At 43.6% G+C, this 15841-nt stretch overlaps 3 protein-coding genes across 5 annotated transcripts; all 3 read left to right on the top strand.

Annotated features, from left to right (window-relative positions):
- Positions 1-6011: 6011 nt before the first annotated feature.
- LOC108064632 (uncharacterized) lies at positions 6012-7240 on the top strand. 2 transcript variants are annotated; one of them, XM_070216929.1, is made up of 3 exons: positions 6012-6170; positions 6228-6314; positions 6366-7240. In XM_070216929.1, the coding sequence occupies exons 1-3, from the start codon at positions 6120-6122 to the stop codon at positions 7164-7166; spliced, it is 939 nt and encodes a 312-aa protein (XP_070073030.1). In that variant the 5' UTR covers positions 6012-6119; the 3' UTR covers positions 7167-7240. The 2 variants fall into 2 exon arrangements, with proteins under 2 accessions (XP_070073030.1, XP_070073031.1); XM_070216930.1 differs by lacking the exon at positions 6228-6314 and having other exon boundaries at positions 6030-6170.
- Positions 7241-7341: 101 nt separating this feature from the next.
- LOC108064631 (uncharacterized) lies at positions 7342-8890 on the top strand. Of its 2 annotated transcripts, none has more exons than XM_017152228.3 (3): positions 7342-7499; positions 7555-8044; positions 8192-8890. In XM_017152228.3, the coding sequence occupies exons 1-3, from the start codon at positions 7449-7451 to the stop codon at positions 8830-8832; spliced, it is 1182 nt and encodes a 393-aa protein (XP_017007717.3). In that variant the 5' UTR covers positions 7342-7448; the 3' UTR covers positions 8833-8890. The 2 variants fall into 2 exon arrangements, with proteins under 2 accessions (XP_017007717.3, XP_017007716.3); XM_017152227.3 differs by having other exon boundaries at positions 8189-8890.
- Positions 8891-8929: 39 nt separating this feature from the next.
- On the top strand, positions 8930-9469 carry LOC108064604 (uncharacterized). Its single transcript, XM_070216931.1, has 2 exons — positions 8930-9077; positions 9132-9469. The coding sequence occupies exons 1-2, from the start codon at positions 9033-9035 to the stop codon at positions 9444-9446; spliced, it is 360 nt and encodes a 119-aa protein (XP_070073032.1). The 5' UTR covers positions 8930-9032; the 3' UTR covers positions 9447-9469.
- The last annotated feature ends 6372 nt before the right edge of the window (positions 9470-15841 follow it).

Genomic DNA, 15841 nt, shown 5'->3' with positions numbered 1-15841 from the left:
ATTTCCATTTCGCCGCTGCGTTGGCGCTCTGCCCTTATGCTCTCTCTCTCGCGCGTTCTCCCGTTGATAAGCTTGTGTTGAAATCTCAAGTCTCCTCTGCTCTCCCTCTCTCTCTAACCGCTGTGACCTGCCACCCACCACCCCCTTCTTCTCTGCAGTGTCAGCGTATTACGAAATATGACAACAATGCAGTTTGGTCGTCCTCGTTTTCATTCTGCCGACGCAGCGGCTTCTTCTTCTGCAGCCCCATCTCTATCTGCTCTCTGCGTGCTCAGCATAAATGCCAACTCTCCGCTCTCTCTTTCTTCCGCCCCCCAAAGAGAGAGGGAGTGGGGGAGAGAGCGAAAGAGAGTGGGTGGCTATTTGTTTGTTATTTTCTCAGCGCCGCACTTGCAAATTGATTGCATTTTAATAAAGTTCTGCCGTCCCGCTAAAAATAGTCAACTCTCCATGCGGTGGGCGGTGGGAGGGGGCGTGGTCGAGGGAATTTCTAGCCGGGCGCATTCCAAGTGGCAGCAATATATATCGGCAGTTACTAATCCCAAATGCCAGCTATTACGGCAAACTGGTTTGATCGGAAAAGCGTGCCGCGTATGCTCGACTCTCTGCTTCGCTCAGCCAACCTCCCCCTGACCGCCCCGCCCACCGCCGCCCCCTTTTTAAGAGAATGCTTGCGCGCGCTTCTAACTGAAACCGAAATGATTTGATATTTTCCCCACTGCCCCGACTTAAAGTTGAATAATTGTTGCTGGGGTTACCCTGCACTGAGAAAAATAATGCTACAGAAGATCCCAATGGTATTGAAAAATATAATATCACATTCTTAGTTCACAATCTCAAGATATTTGTGATGACATGATCTCTTTTTTCCACGTGTACACTAAGAATGTTACGGAAGATCCCAAAGGAATTGAATAATATTTTATCATATTCTTAGTTCACAATCTCAAGATATCAAGATTTTTCCACGTGCACCATGGCACACGTAACCCACTGGTCAACTGTCTGTAGGAGATCTTGGGATCTCGACCGTTCGGAGTGGGTCGCACTTTGGGTAACCCCCGAGCGGAGGGCGTTACCCCAACCAATCCCAAAGGGGCTGGCTTGGTTATTAGCGGCCATTTGAAGGATCATTAGGCATGCATGGGAAAGATCGTCAATCAAAGTGTGTTTTTGGGAAACGGGAACAATTCCCAGCACCCGAGATTATCTTGGTGGCATATCGCTCTGGCCCAACGAGTTCTTTGACTTTGCAACCGCTGATAATGGGAAAGGATTGAGGGACCGTCAGACTTTGGGTGGCAGATAAGACGTGTCTAGGGAGGCCATTATCTCTACTTTGGTGTTTATGCGGCAGATAAAGACAGCCTTAATCGCTTCATTCAAGTACAAGCAGTTAGTCCCTCGGAGGTTTTCAGTGCTATTTCTTTGAGTTTTAAATAATTCGTTAATAACAAATGGGTATAAAATTGGTAAATTTATAAATGCCAAGATATTGGTGGAAAACCGATATAATATTGTAGAATAAAGGAATACAATTAGCGTAAAAATGCCTTGTATAACCCTTTCATTGATCTTTCCTTGCACGCCTATTTATTGTTTCGCAAGCTCACATTAGTTCAGAAACTAATTTCGTTGGAAACCATAGACAATTACGTTTGTTCTCGGCATGAATCACCCTCGAAATGATTCAGCAGGGCGATCCAAATACATCCCTCGGTTGCCTAGAAGCCGAACCCCCACCACTTTTCGTTAAACCCTGCACTTTAACCAGATAATTTGCATTGCCTCGTGAAACACGGCAAGTGTACAAGTATCTCGTATACTCGCTTGGCTAAGCCCTCTCTCAAGGGGGAACTGCCCGGAGTTCTGTTCTGCGATTTAACAGGTTTGATCCGATCTGGCCGCCTGCCAGGCCATTTACTATACTACTTGGCTTGGATTTTTTCCCGCTACTCAAAGTGCCACACAGCTGAAATAAATTAATTGCTTAATTGTTGTTGCTGCCTTAGCGGCATTATTTGAGATGAAATTTGCTTTTAATTAAGAAACTCTCTAAAGAGCGAGGGCGAGTCTGTTTTACGCTCTTGAGCACTGAGAAAAAACATCGATCTATGGGTTTTAATATTATTGAGTCCATAGATATACAAAATTAATAGAAAATTATGGCTTGATTAATTAAATAATTATTATTGATAGTTAATATAATCTCCTAAAATCGGGGTTAATTTCAAAATTATCTCCCCGTGTATTCTCTGGGCTTTTCAACCTTCAAAGATGCCTGTGCGTGGGGAGTTTTCCACTGCCCATGTGTGCGTCTTTCCATAGGCGAGTGTGTTTTGTTTTTATTTTTATTAGACCAAAGTCGTGCACTTCGTTAGCCAAAAGCTGAGTGAGTGAGTGAAACGCGTTCTGCGTGGGATTCTCTAATACCGATGATGGTGGCTGCTATTTGGGTTTTGGCCGATTCTAAAACTGGTTTTCCACTTGGCCAACTTGCCCATCAAGGAGTCGCCACGAAACGAAATCGAATGGCAGTTGAATAATACGGACAAAAAACAAAAACATAAACCACACACTAACAAAGACTTAAATTGCGCATAACATTTGAATAATTAAGCACTGCCTTTCTCGCCTGCTAAGAGTCGCATTTGTATACATGTATTTATTTTGGGATTACCAGGCCAGGGATTCTCCCCGAGATTCTCCACACAGAAATTCCTAAGCCCGCTTGACCTGAATTCCTCGCCAGCCAGTCTTCAGTCGTCAGTCTTCCCAGGGAAATCTTCCAGCGCCAAGAAGGAAACCTTTTCTTCTGCCCACTCTTTCGGTTTGGATTTCATAATCGAAACGAAAGCTGAGTTGGATGTTGTTTCGAAATCCATTACTCGGATTTCCAGATTGGCTCTTTCCTAGGGATCCTAACTCTGCAGCTACAAATGTATCTGAGTTGGCTGTGCCCTTTTTCCATTCCAGCTTTAACGGGACCCGGACCCAGACGGAACCACTTATGGAGCGGGACAGCGCGAGCATTCCGTCTCTGTCGGAATCTGAGTATCTATGCATCTGTAGCTGTAGCTGCCTTGATTTTCCCATTTTCTCACACTCCAGAGCCGCCAAACGAGGAACGCCAGCGGGCTTGGGACCCCAAAGAAAAGCTGACTCGAAAAAGGGTGCCTATGGGAGAAGAGGGGGAAAAGATGAAGAAATAGGAAACGTAGGAAGATAGAAAAGGTTTTCTCCGCGCAGCATCTTCACTTTTTTTCTGTATATATATGCCGTTTAAAACTTTCAAGTAAAACTGTTTTATTATTACAAAAAAAGAAAATGATAAATTAATTAGAAGCTGACTATTTAAAAATATAACAATTTCAAACTATTGAGCATATAAATACCCCATACCATATCTGACTACCTCTTATCCGTTCAAATCGCGGGAACCGTCGAGAACTGAGAACTGAGGAGAACCGAAGACACCAGCAGCAACAATCATAATTACGAGGTTAACCTTAAGAGTTGACACAAATCCGGGCCACAGAGCCAAAAGCGAGGTACGGCGGCCTCTGGCGCTGTCGTTCCCAGCAATTAACTTCGAATGACACCAAATGCCACCGAGGCACGCCAACAGTCGACCAACTCGCCAAGTCGCCATCAACATCCACCCTCCACATCCACCATCCACTGAATCTACTGAATCTACCGAATCCAGAGGAGCCGCTTCATGCCGCCCACCATCGGATCGCAATTGCAAGTGAACGGCAACTTTGATGCCGCCCACAAAGCGACAAAGTTGCCATACCCTCGCCAAAGGGTATCATTATTTGCCAGCCTCTACAAGGTAGTAATTACATCTTCCATGGGTTAGGACGACATCATTAAAACCATTTGGGTACTTGAAGGTTTCGGATTGGAATTGATTTAGTGTTATGATCTGTTAACCGAATTAAAGTGGTAAATGGAAATCATTCGCTAATAAATACACGGTCATCATGAACAATATTAAAATTAAACCAAAATTAAAATATTATTGCTTGAGATATGAAATATTTACCTCTTTTATTTCCTACTATATAAATACGACTATTTAAATAAAAACCCAAAAAAAACTATACTATATAAATTTTGTTGGAACTTAATATTGCTAATCCTTAATCTTGAAATATTTTTGTTATTTTTGTTTTCATAATGTAAATCTTTAGAGTATTCGAAGTTCCTATCTTTCATCTCAGTTTCGGTTGTTTCTCTACCCGCTGCTGATGATGTTGATGTTGTTGATGATGCTGTTGATGCCTGCTGATGATCTTAGCTGGCTTTGGGCATGGGCAGTTTTGCGGTTTATTTGATCAGTGTTCGACTAGCATTCCATCGATTTGTATGTAGGACTAGCCGACTGGGCGAAAAGGGAGAGAGACAGTGGATAGGCAGTGGCTAGGGTGAGGGAGACGGGAGATGGGAGATCGGAGATGGGAAGACTTACAATTTTGTAACGATCGAGAGATATATATCTGTGTATCTGACAGAGGTTCCCTTGTGAAGTGCAATTGAAACACTGTGTGAATTTTTCAAGCGCCAAGCTTTCGATGCTCGAGTATGTGTGCCTGTTTCTGTTTAGAAGTGTGCGAGTGTGAGAGGGCTTGTGACTTTGTAACTCCATCTAATGCAGAGGGAAAATTGTCATTATTTTGCAAATATTAAAATATATTAAATATATACTTAAATTAAAAAAATGTGATTTTTACTATCATAAGAGACTAATCTTAAATTTAAAAAAGTATCTTTTTAAGCCAGTTAAGCTATATTTCACCAAAATATCATTATTTTAGAGTATGATTTTTACAAACACTTGTAGTATCCATTTTGTAATCCAATAAAAACTAATCCTAAATTAAAAAAACTCTCGTTCTAAACCAGTTTGGCTACATTTTACCAAAATATCCTTATTTTAGAATAGGTTACAAATAATATAGGTACCAAAAAATGTGATGTTTACTACCATTTGTAGTATTTATTTTGTAATCCATTAGAAACTAATCTTAAATTTAAAAAACTATCTTTTTAAACCAGCTTAGCTACATTTTACAAAAATATCCTTATTTTAGAGTAGGCTCAAATAATATAGGTACCAAAAAATGTGATTTTTACTACCATTTGTAGTATCCATTTTGTAATCCATTAGAAAATAATCTTAAATTTAAGAAACTCTCTTTCTAAACCAGTTTGGCTACATGTTACCAAAATATTCTTATTTTAGAATAGGCTACAAATAATAGAGGTACTAATATTGAATCGCACCTCCTTGATGTACCTATGATGAATCTGGTTCCACAGTGATGGACTGTTTCCCTGTGTTTCTCTCCGTGTATGAGCCTTGCTTGGCCACCACTCCCTACTTCGCAACCTCCCCCCGAGAAACCCACGATCCGCGTGGCTCATTCAATTCAAATGGCTCGTGATTTCGTAAGCCCGCTTTTGTTGTTGCCCCGCTGGGAGCTTGTTGCTTTTTATGTTTGTTGTCGCTGCTGCAGCGGATTCAAGATTCAAGATTCGAGATTCGAGGCCATCGAGCGACGACTGCAAGTGCGACTTTGGCTGCAGTTAGACGCCAAGAGATTTGCAGCATTTTTCTCCGTCTCCGTCTCCATCTCCGTCTGCGTTTTTGTTTCTTTTTGTGTGGCGTGATGACCTTGAGCCGCTCATTTTAGCCAAGTGGCCAAGTGTGAGTGTTGGCCAAGTGGCTGACTTGCCAGCAACAGTCGGTGTGTGTGCGATATGCGACTGTGTGTGAGTCGGTTACCCAGTTCCAGTTACTTTTGCCAGCTCTCGCTCGAGCATTTTATCTTTCTCCGCAGCGCTGGCCACTCAAAGTCGAGGCAAAGAGTCAATTACAACAAACTGGATAGTATTGCGACCCGGGGTCGGGCCAATCACACAACCCTTACAGCCATTCTATTTCGAATTATACCCATGTATCAAACCAGTTGGTAGTTGTCCGATGCGAGATTGTCCAAAATATTTAGGCACATTTTAGCTTAGCTTTGCTTTTTCAATCTCATCCCTGTACAAAGCTAAAAAATAAAATAAATTTGGAGTCTTAAAAAATTTCTGTATAAATTAGCAGGATGTTTCAAACAAGTTTGGCCATTATCTTTTGTATTTGTTGTTCGATTGGAGTAAGTCTGGGAAGAAATGAATGCAAACTTTTAGATACTAAACTTTATCCTAAAAAGATCCTAAGACTCAATGCCACTCCAATTCCATCGGCGGCCTTATCCCAAGGAACAACTAGCATTGAGGTCGATTCTATGGAACCCATGGTAGTAACAATTCAAGTTCAGTACCTAAATTACTCGTAAATCCCTTCGCAGGAAGCACAGGAAACTTCTAGAAACCCTTTAGCCACGCCCACCCGGGAGTCCCAAGAATGGAAACAAGTAACGTCCCTTTACGAGGTTCTAGCTCCCACTCCCAATAGGGATAGATCCCGCGTGAAGAGATTTCTGGGTGGATTGGCACCTGGTCTCCGCTTATTTCCGGTTAACGATGGCTATGGCAACCCAGCCAAGCGGCGGTCGAGAACGAAGAACCCGAGGCGGCTCAAGGATAAGACGACCAAGAAATCGACCCAAATGGCTAAATTTCGGGCCGAAGGTGAAGACGATGAGGCGGGCGAGGCAGGTGATGCTAGACAGGCAGAGGCAACTACGGGAGCCTTCGTGCGTCCAACGGAGCTGACCATTTCCATTCGCAAAACGGACAAGTTCGGCCAGTGGGTCTACAATCCCTGGGGCGCCACCTTCGGCAAAGTGTGGCAGGACACCCGCTTCCATGTGAACCACCAGAGCCGAATGCCCCGCCTGCATATCGACTCGGACCCCGGCATGGACTACTATCCCGATGACGAGGGCATAAGCACCGTCTGCCTGGGCCGCTCGACCGTCTACAATGTGCCCAGGATCATGAAGTATTTGACGGGCAAGCGGTATCGATCGCCCCACGTGAAACGGGCTATTTGGATGGGTTACCGCCGGAACATCTTCAAGCTGGGCAGGTCGGAGGAGTGCCGCACGATGAACCTCACCGAGTGGCTGCCGTTCCAGGAATGCAATCTCAGACGCCACCAGCGGATGGAGTACGTGCTTTACAAGTATCCCAAGCACCAACTGTAGTTTTATTTATTTTTTAGCCATATTTTGTGAACTCCTTTTAACAACAGTTCCTTAATAAACGCCTTGTAATATTATGTGGAAAACTATATGTGGGTCATCAGCTCGAACTTATGGTGGGTAAAACTTTAAAATGGATAATAATTAAATTTACTCTGGACATTTTGAAAAGGGGATGCATACTTTACTTGCATTCATTCGATAAAAGCACTCCTTGACTTTTCGTTCACAGTGTTTTAAAAGTGATTTCTTAAAATCGCCTTTTTTTATTAGCTGTTGTGGAAAATGTTGAATCTAAATTTGCTGGTTATTCTGGGCCTTTGTTGCCTAATCAATGTAAGTCGCGACCTTACTCTTTATTTTCTTTGGCTAAATCCGCTTTCTTCCAAAGACCTTGCCCGTGCAGAAAAGCGTGCCTATTGTTTTATCGGAGAATCAACGAAACCAGACTTTGGTAGATCCCTCTGCAGCGTTGGACAGAAAATTGGTAGCGGAGTTCGGACTCTTTGGAAAACTAATGCCAATGGTGGCAACGAAGCTTCCGGATAAAATAGATACAACCAAAATAGCTAGTACTCGACCTCATGGTAAATGGATCTCTCTGGCAGATCCGCCCGTCCTCGAAAGTGATTTATATAACTTGGCTAAGAAATTGGTAGTGAAATCGAAGCCGAAGTCTGGATTGGGCCTCCGACTTTTCGGTAACCACGGGTCCATTTCGACTTCGAGGGTTTTGGGTACCGTTAGCCCAACCCTAAAGGATTTTCCCCGCCCACCTGCCAAGAGAAAGTTCCCTAACTTTTGGAAAAAGTCGGAAGAAAAAGAAGCGACTGACGTTGATGAAAGCTTAAAGGGAAAGGAAAGCGAAGGGACTGAAGCAGGTAAGAATTGCTTAGATTTATTGCCGAATCTTATACAATAGTAAGGGTATTTGCCAAAAATAAGGACGTTACAGCTTTGTCGGTTCATAATATTTTAAAGAGTTTTATAAATAAGTAGAGCTATATTGTAATTTTCATCTCTAGAAGCCGCTGCAGATCAGCATAAAGGAAAACGACCTCGCTACCGAGGAAAAGGATTGCGGAAAAAAACAGGCGACGGAAAATTCGAGGGCTATGAGGTCACGGAACTAACTGTCCAAGTGCCCAACATGCAGACCGATCGACATGGGAACTGGGTGTACAATCCGTGGGGAGTGACATATGGCAGACCGTTCATGGACCCGCGATTCACGAAGGGCTGGGATGCCGGAAAGCACGGCGGGGTTCGCTACCGAGTCGAAGAGGAAAGTGGGTTGGCTCACGCTTACCTTCCCCATCGCGCACCGATGAGCACCGTGTGCCTGGGCAGATCCACCATCTACAACTACCCCAAGGTCTTCTTTTGGCTCAACCGGATGATTCACAACGTCTCCTTCGACCACCGCACCATCTGGATGGATCTGCGGCGCGAGCTGTATGTCTATGGCAGATCGGAGGAGTGCCACACGGTCAACTACACGGATTGGCGCGAGTTCCAGGAGTGCAGCCTGCGCCGGAACCAGCGGATGGAGTACATGATTCCGCAGTATCCACTGCACCAGATTGGCTACCGGAAGTACTACCACAAGAAGCAGGCGGCGGGCGGGCAGATCGAGGATGACGAAGATGAGTTCGGCGATGACTTTTAGGGCTCGCTGTATTTTACCAAATGACGAAAATATAAAATGGTACTTGTCTCGGGAAAAATAGTGTTGTTAATGGGTTTTAAAAACTTGGAATGGTAAATAGTTTTTTATCTGTATATTTCATTTACTTGAGTCAACTGTACTTTTCCAACTGTCAAAATATTGGAAGGGCCAACAAAATTAATGTTCCACATTCGGGGTCGATGGAATTGAAGGGAGTACGTTTGGTCGTAAGATGCCTGCTGATTGTAAGTTGATTTGGCCTTTTTTACCCTAGAGGCTTTAACCATCCGTAAGTCTAGATTCTTGGCTTAGTTGTAGCTCAAGCGATTCCTGAGCCCGCTCACCACCTCCAGTCCGATTTGATGGTGAGCAGGTATGGTGAATTGCTGGGGCCTCCGAACTTTGTCCTGCTGCCCAAGGATGATGGTGAGGCCTACGATGACAATATGGAGGGCGATGGCGGAACCGTTTTGGAGGGCTTCGACGAGGGCGGTGGAGAAGATTGCGATAAACTTCCCTACGGCCCGACGACTCAGGGAGGCAAAGACCAGTTGACTCCCAACTGGGTTTTCTCTATCCCTCTGAGTGTGTTCATCATCCAGCTTCTATCATAAATGAGTCAGATAGAAAAGGCTTTTGTTTACCAACTTTAGTTCTTATTCGAGAGAAAGAAGGGGAGAAGAAAGTGCCAAAGTGCATTGTAATTTTTCCATCCAAGTTTTCTGCTGTCGCAGTTGGTTTCTTGTGCGTTTCGTGAAATTGTCACAACCACAACCGATGACCTAATTACCCGCGGGGCTCTTGGGCACACATCCAAGCTATGGGGTATATTCTTTGGGGGCCTGTTCTTGCCTTCGTCGCTTCACGTTTACTGAGTTAGCAAGAAATGCCGCGAATGTTGCAACAGCAGCGATTCAAGCTTTTCCACCACATGAGACATACATGTTGGCCATCCGAAAATCGAGCGAAGCGAATTTCGCAAATAATTGGAGCAGTTTGCCAACGCTCACGTTTTGGTAAAGGCAAGGTAACACTTGGCCAAGGTAAACCCAGCTCTGATTCGATAGTACCCAGTCACATGTGTGGAAAAAAACACGCGAAACGAAGGGAAAAACTCGGAAATCGATACCCGATGTTATTGCCTCCTTATCGCGTAGGAGAAGGAGGGAGGAGGGAGGATGGGAATGAGTCCTGTTCACGATTAGCCGAATCGATAAGGCAAATCAACACTCGATAAGCGTCCTGGGACATGGGACACACCACACATACCCGTTCTTATCGCTGCCAGGAGTTATGTGAGTGTATCTGCACTGAAAAATAACATGATTAACTTTGTTCAAGGGATGATGAGATAATATTTTTACGAGATATCAACTTGTAAGAAAACATTTTTTAAGATTTGGTTTTGGAAACAGAATAGAAATTTTAAACAAGAATACGTACCATAACAAATGTTATCAAAATTTAAAATTTGTAACTATATCTTTTAAAAATAATAATTTCATTCCCCCAGTGTCTAAGGTCAAAAGTGTAGTTGCTGTAGCCACACATCCTGGCATGACTCGCTTTCGATTCACTGATACGACACGATAAAATCATAAAAAAAATAAATATTGGACTTATCGTTCGATATTTAGGACCTAAAAGGAACGCCTGAATAATGAGCCTGCTATCAGTGGGTCTTTTTTCTGGGGGCGTTGACCAGGCCCGAAGTCTCTTATCAGCTGGGCGCTGGGGAGGCGAAGCCCGAGGGCCGCAAGTCTGGGACATTGTCCGGCGATGACTTTAAAATCCTCCCAGAAAGTCGAGGGGCGGAAGACCCGCAGAGGCTTATCACAAAAACCGGGCGACGAGCGTAAATAATACAATGTGGAAGCAGAAGGAAATGCCGGCGCGGAGAAGGAGGCGCGGAAGAGGCATAGTTTTTCCTCGGACTCCACGGGAAAAGCAGGAGAAAAACGTGCGATAGGCCAAGGGGCAAATGAGCTGAAGGAAAACACAGAAGAAAAACAAACCTTTGGCGCTGGCAAAGTGCATTCGCCTCACCACGGAATGGAAGTCAGTGCCAGGAGTTGAGGAATGCATTTGGAAAAATGTTAAAAATTAACTTACAAATTAAAATGATTTTCAAGTTGGAGAAAGAAAAAAACAAAAATCGTAGAAGTTACAAATATTGATATAATTAATCATTAAACCATAAACTATTTTGTGATTTTTTGATATATGTATAGTTAATGTTTTTAGAAGAATTTGTTTACTATTTCATAAGGTTTCTCTCTCGTTCTAAGTAAATACATATATTTTGTATTTGATAGGAACTGCAATCAGGATCGAGTATATGACCTTTTCTCTCAGTGTAAATTATTGTGGATGTCTAGGACGAGGGGAGAGTGGTGGAGGTGAAGTGGACAAGTGATAAAGCAAGGAGAAGGCAGAAGAGCGCCGCGTAGAATCCATTAGCAGTCGCTTGGAACGGAATGGATAGAAACTCCCGATGGGTGGGGAAAATGGGGAAATAGGAAAGTGGGGAATCGGGGAAACGAGGGGGGAGCAGGCGGCAAAAAGTGCATGTGAATGGGAATGGAAATGGGTGCATGTGGAGTTCGAGTCCGCCAAGTGGCAACCAAGTGCATCCCGACTCCTCTTTCTCTGCTCTCCATTCTCCTCGCCCTTTCTTTTTTGTGGAAAGGGTTCAATGCTCGATTTCTTCTAGCTGCAGCGGTTGCCATGGGAAAACTCTGTAGCAAATGCCTCCGAGCAGGATCAACCCCCAATTACGTTCAATTAAAAACTCGAACAAGCTGTTGTGTAATTTGTGAATTCTGCGGGTAAAGGATCCCTATCCCTCCGAAAACGCGGTCTTGATTGCCTTAATTGGGGTCGAGGCAAATTCAATTCAAGAAGTTCCGCCACCGAAAAATTTAGAATCACTGGGTAACACGCGTCCGGCGGCATGTCGGATTTTATGCAGGATCCGCGGATGCTAACGATTCGGGAGTCGACTTTTCGATGAGGGCAGGATCAATAGTCCTGGGAACGAATAAATTTAGTTAAAGGCCTCGCTGTTGGTAAATTTCTGGAAATAAAAAAAAAAGTGGAATTAAAAATACAATTCAAATTTTGTAATACAAACTTAGAAGCTTACGATCCTCATCACTTTTGGATACACCTAAATTAATAAATTTGTTGATATATTTTTGAAAAAGTATAAAGTGTAGAATTCTTTGACTTAAAATTAAATACTTTTTATTGATTATGGTTGACCTATTTTCAAAATGCTTTTTGCTCTTTGACTCTTTTTTCAACCAACAAACCACCCCAAAAAAATCGCTCCTCAATTTGTTCATCTAATTATAAACAGTCATCGAGTTGAGACGATCCTCGACCGAAGTTCAATGATCCCGATCCCAGGCAAGAAAAACCTGAAGGAAAAATGGTAAAGAACAAAGAAAACGGCGAACAATGACCGGGTAGACAAAGGGAAAGAAGATGGGAAAAGGGCCTGCAGATAGGGTACATCCTATACCCAGGAAAGAAAAGGCAGAAAGCCTGAAAGTCAATGAAATAAAACAAAATAAAGACAATGAGGCTGATGAGGTTAGAAAAGGACGCTCGCCACTCACGTGGACCGAATGCTGATGATCCTCGAGATGTGCGTGCTGCGATACGCGTGTGTTCCTGGAATAGCAAACAGGACACGCCCACGCCAACGCCCTTTTCTCAAGGAACACAAGGAACTTGATCCCGCAGGAATCCCGAATCCGAATCTCAATCCCAACTCTAGTTGGTGTTGAGTAATTTGTGCGCTGCTAAGATAAAAATCTGTTAAGCGGTTACCAAACATAAACAGAGTCCAGGGGTTGAAGAGATTACGGCGGCACTCGGAGAAAGTTGTGGTGTATTTAAGAAATGTTTTGTAAATAAATATTAGGGGGGTGAATTTTTTATACAAAGATTTGTTTGTAATAAATTAATGTTGCATTTAATAAGCAGGTGGTAATTAAAATAATTGTTTTTTCAAACTAAACAAATATGTATAAGATTTATCCTGGGCATTTTTCCAAGTGCATCCTTTACTTAACCCCTGGTGCGTGGGGGTGTGTGATCGGTAGCTCCTTCTGGTCGAATGCAGGCGGTCTATTTTCGGCCGCCGAATCGGGGCACTTAAGGCTTTATGTGGGTCCTTGCCGGGGGTTGCGATGGCTGGGTGACCTTCCCCTGTTTTTGGGGGTAACTTCGGCGCTGCTATTTGTGTACTCCTGCATGGCAGTCCAGGGGTTTGTCAATCTTCATTACGATTTCCATAAACAGCCCGCAGATTGCAGGCGGCTCCTTCTGGCAGGACAATTGCCGCAGATTGAAAGTTCCCACATGGTCAACAATAAATCAATTGAACGATCCCCGGCAATCACTTAACTTTTGAGGCTCGGGAACTTTTCTGTGTGCGCTCAATGAAGCGTCAGTGATAAATTGATCGGGATTCGGGATTCGATATTCAAGAAGGGAACGAAGAAAATCTTTTTCAATTAATTTACCATTAGGATGCCAATCACACGCTCTGCCCCAAAAATAGAAACGATCTTCGATATTTTCCGCCTCTATTTTTATGCAAAAGAGTCAGTCAGTCAGTCAGGTAAGGAGAATGCTCTTTGGAGCGAATTCCTGTTCCTTTGTCTATCCACAAATTGCCGACAGATACACACACACACACACCGCAACGAGCAAATTGCATTTTTATCTATTTTCTATTTTTACTTGGAAAATACCAGCATCGCGGCAAATGCAGCTGAGAACGCGCGGAGGATTATAAGACCCATCATCGACGTCGCCGCTTCCTTCCTGCCTTCCTGCTGCCGCCGCCCAAATAGCTGTAATAATAAAGCCGATCTCTCCCTGTTTTCAGTTTTCAGTCTTCAGTTCTCTGCTTTCTGTAGGATGCGACAAGAAAAGCAGGAAAAACTCCTTGGCCGCTCACACAGATACACACAGGCACCACTGCAGGCGCACAGTTGTCGTTGTCCTATCCCAAAGACCGAAGATCGTTCTCCCCCAGACTCCCCAAGTCAGTGATGTCTGACTGGGTGTTTTCCCGCCAGATCTGTCCTTTTAGAAGCAATTATATATAGGAAACTCAAATCTAAAACTGAAACAACTGATTTTAAATATCATAATTATTATTTATGAAGTATTTTATTTCAGGTAAGGAAATAGTTATGAATGGGTAAAAAAAAGTAAGGGCTTGCCTTAATAACTAGTAGTAAAACAGTTGGGAATTATTAATCTAGCTTTTTTAATTTATTTACAATTCATAAATTTAACAATTAAATTTTTATGTTACAAATATTTTTCATGTGTTAGTCTATACAAATTTTATTATTTTCTTTTACTTTAAAAATATTACCAAATCATATAGGTTTTTCCTAGGTTTTTCTTCTCTCACCTCTGTTTATCCTTTTGGAAAATAGGCTGGCTGGCATCTCTGCTGCCTGCTCCTCTGTTTTCGAGTTCAATGAACCCCCGTCACCTCTTGGGGCAGCGTTGCATTGCTGCCTCTGCCTCTTTCTCTGCCGAAGTCGACTGCAACTGCAACTGCAACTGCAGCGGAGTCGGAGCCACACAATCCTTTTTCTCTGGGCTTTTCCCGTGGCACCCTTCACTTGATCTCTGCTGATCTCTGCCTGCCTCTCCGTCTCCGCCCAGCTGGATGCGGAATGTGGTCGTGGCTGCAGTTGCCCCATGTTGTCGAGACGCTCTGCCCAAAGGAGCCGCGCAGGAGTTCTCAAGGGTTCCGATGCGATGCGATTCGGATCGGTTTTTGGCTGGGGGCTTTGGATTTCACTTCGTGTGGGGAAATGTAAACACCGCCGTCATCATAATCGCTGTCAGCCTCTCAAGGCTGCCTGCCCCGTTGGTGGTGGTTTGTGTATCCCTTTCGGTCCTCGTTTTTTCCTCGGAATGCCCCGCTTGTTTACTCAAATGTATATTTGATCTTCAGCTGGGGTAATTTCTTCGTTCTTCGTGTCTGCCCCGTGAATTTCGAATTTCGAAACTGAAGTGCACTTGTGTTTATCAGTAAAGGATTTTTCAAGGAATCACCCAGAGGGGCAGCCAGCGTTTTTTGCTGATCCCATGACATTTCTCGGCACTGGGGGGATCACATTTTCTTGGGGTACAGTTGCTTTTGGATTGAGTAGAAGGGTTGGGGATTTGTTATTGCGGCATTTGAAAAGGCGAATCAAGTTTCTATCAGTTAAGGTTTCTATAAGTTCGTATATTGTTATCTGATCAAAGATTGAATTTTTGTAATTAATTACAATAAAATATAATTTAATATGAACATGGCTAGTAGACAGTTTTTAAATTAATATAATATTAATATTAATAAATATATATTCATCGACAATTTGTTAACTTTAATATTTAGATTACTGATAAAAACTCAGTATACCCACGATCCTGTGCCGAAATTTCAAAATATCAATCACTGAGCTCTCCTTGAAGGAAACCTTTTCGACTCGAGGTCCCAAGGCACCCCAAGTACAGTCACCACAAAGAGTGGAGCGAAAGGATCGGCCAGGGTCCACTCCACACACACACACACAAACGAACGAGAGTGAAGCGATGGAGGGAGAAGAAAGAAATCACCAAACCAAGGGGAATTTCGAGGGGCAGGAGGTCTTCTGTGGACAGGAGTCCTCCGTCCTCCATCCTCCTTCCTACACACACGTACACGATTGGCGATTATTCATGACTTTATGGACTGGGTAGCAGGACATTAAAATTGCTTTTACGCCAACTCATCGGCCAGAGGATCAAACTGGTTCTCGGGCGCTTTGTATGCCACTCACAGTCGTCGGATTGAGATTCAGATTCGGTTTGGGATTCAGTCCTCAGTCCTCAGTCCGCAGTCCTCCGCACTGCAAAGTCAACACAGTCCTCATTGCTCAGCCGCTCCTTGGAAGTTGGAAGTTGGAATCTGGTGAAACCAGTTTGCTCCTCCTCCGCTGCG

This window comes from Drosophila takahashii, chromosome 3R, assembly GCF_030179915.1.
Source record: "Drosophila takahashii strain IR98-3 E-12201 chromosome 3R, DtakHiC1v2, whole genome shotgun sequence".
NCBI lineage: Eukaryota > Metazoa > Arthropoda > Insecta > Diptera > Drosophilidae > Drosophila > Drosophila takahashii.
Note: the sequence above shows the minus strand (reverse complement) of the source record. Positions and strands in the feature narration are given on the sequence as shown.

Coding starts and splice junctions, on each gene's coding strand:
- LOC108064604 (XM_070216931.1), top strand. CDS start 9,033: ATGGAATTGAAGGGAGTACGTTTGGTCGTAAGATGCCTGCTGATT. Junction 9,078..9,131: donor TCGTAAGATGCCTGCTGATT/GTAAGTTGATTT, acceptor CCGTAAGTCTAG/ATTCTTGGCTTAGTTGTAGC.
- LOC108064632 (XM_070216929.1), top strand. CDS start 6,120: ATGTTTCAAACAAGTTTGGCCATTATCTTTTGTATTTGTTGTTCGATT. Junction 6,171..6,227: donor GTATTTGTTGTTCGATTGGA/GTAAGTCTGGGA, acceptor TATCCTAAAAAG/ATCCTAAGACTCAATGCCAC. Junction 6,315..6,365: donor TCGATTCTATGGAACCCATG/GTAGTAACAATT, acceptor ATCCCTTCGCAG/GAAGCACAGGAAACTTCTAG.
- LOC108064631 (XM_017152227.3), top strand. CDS start 7,449: ATGTTGAATCTAAATTTGCTGGTTATTCTGGGCCTTTGTTGCCTAATC. Junction 7,500..7,554: donor GCCTTTGTTGCCTAATCAAT/GTAAGTCGCGAC, acceptor TTTCTTCCAAAG/ACCTTGCCCGTGCAGAAAAG. Junction 8,045..8,188: donor AAGCGAAGGGACTGAAGCAG/GTAAGAATTGCT, acceptor TTTCATCTCTAG/AAGCCGCTGCAGATCAGCAT.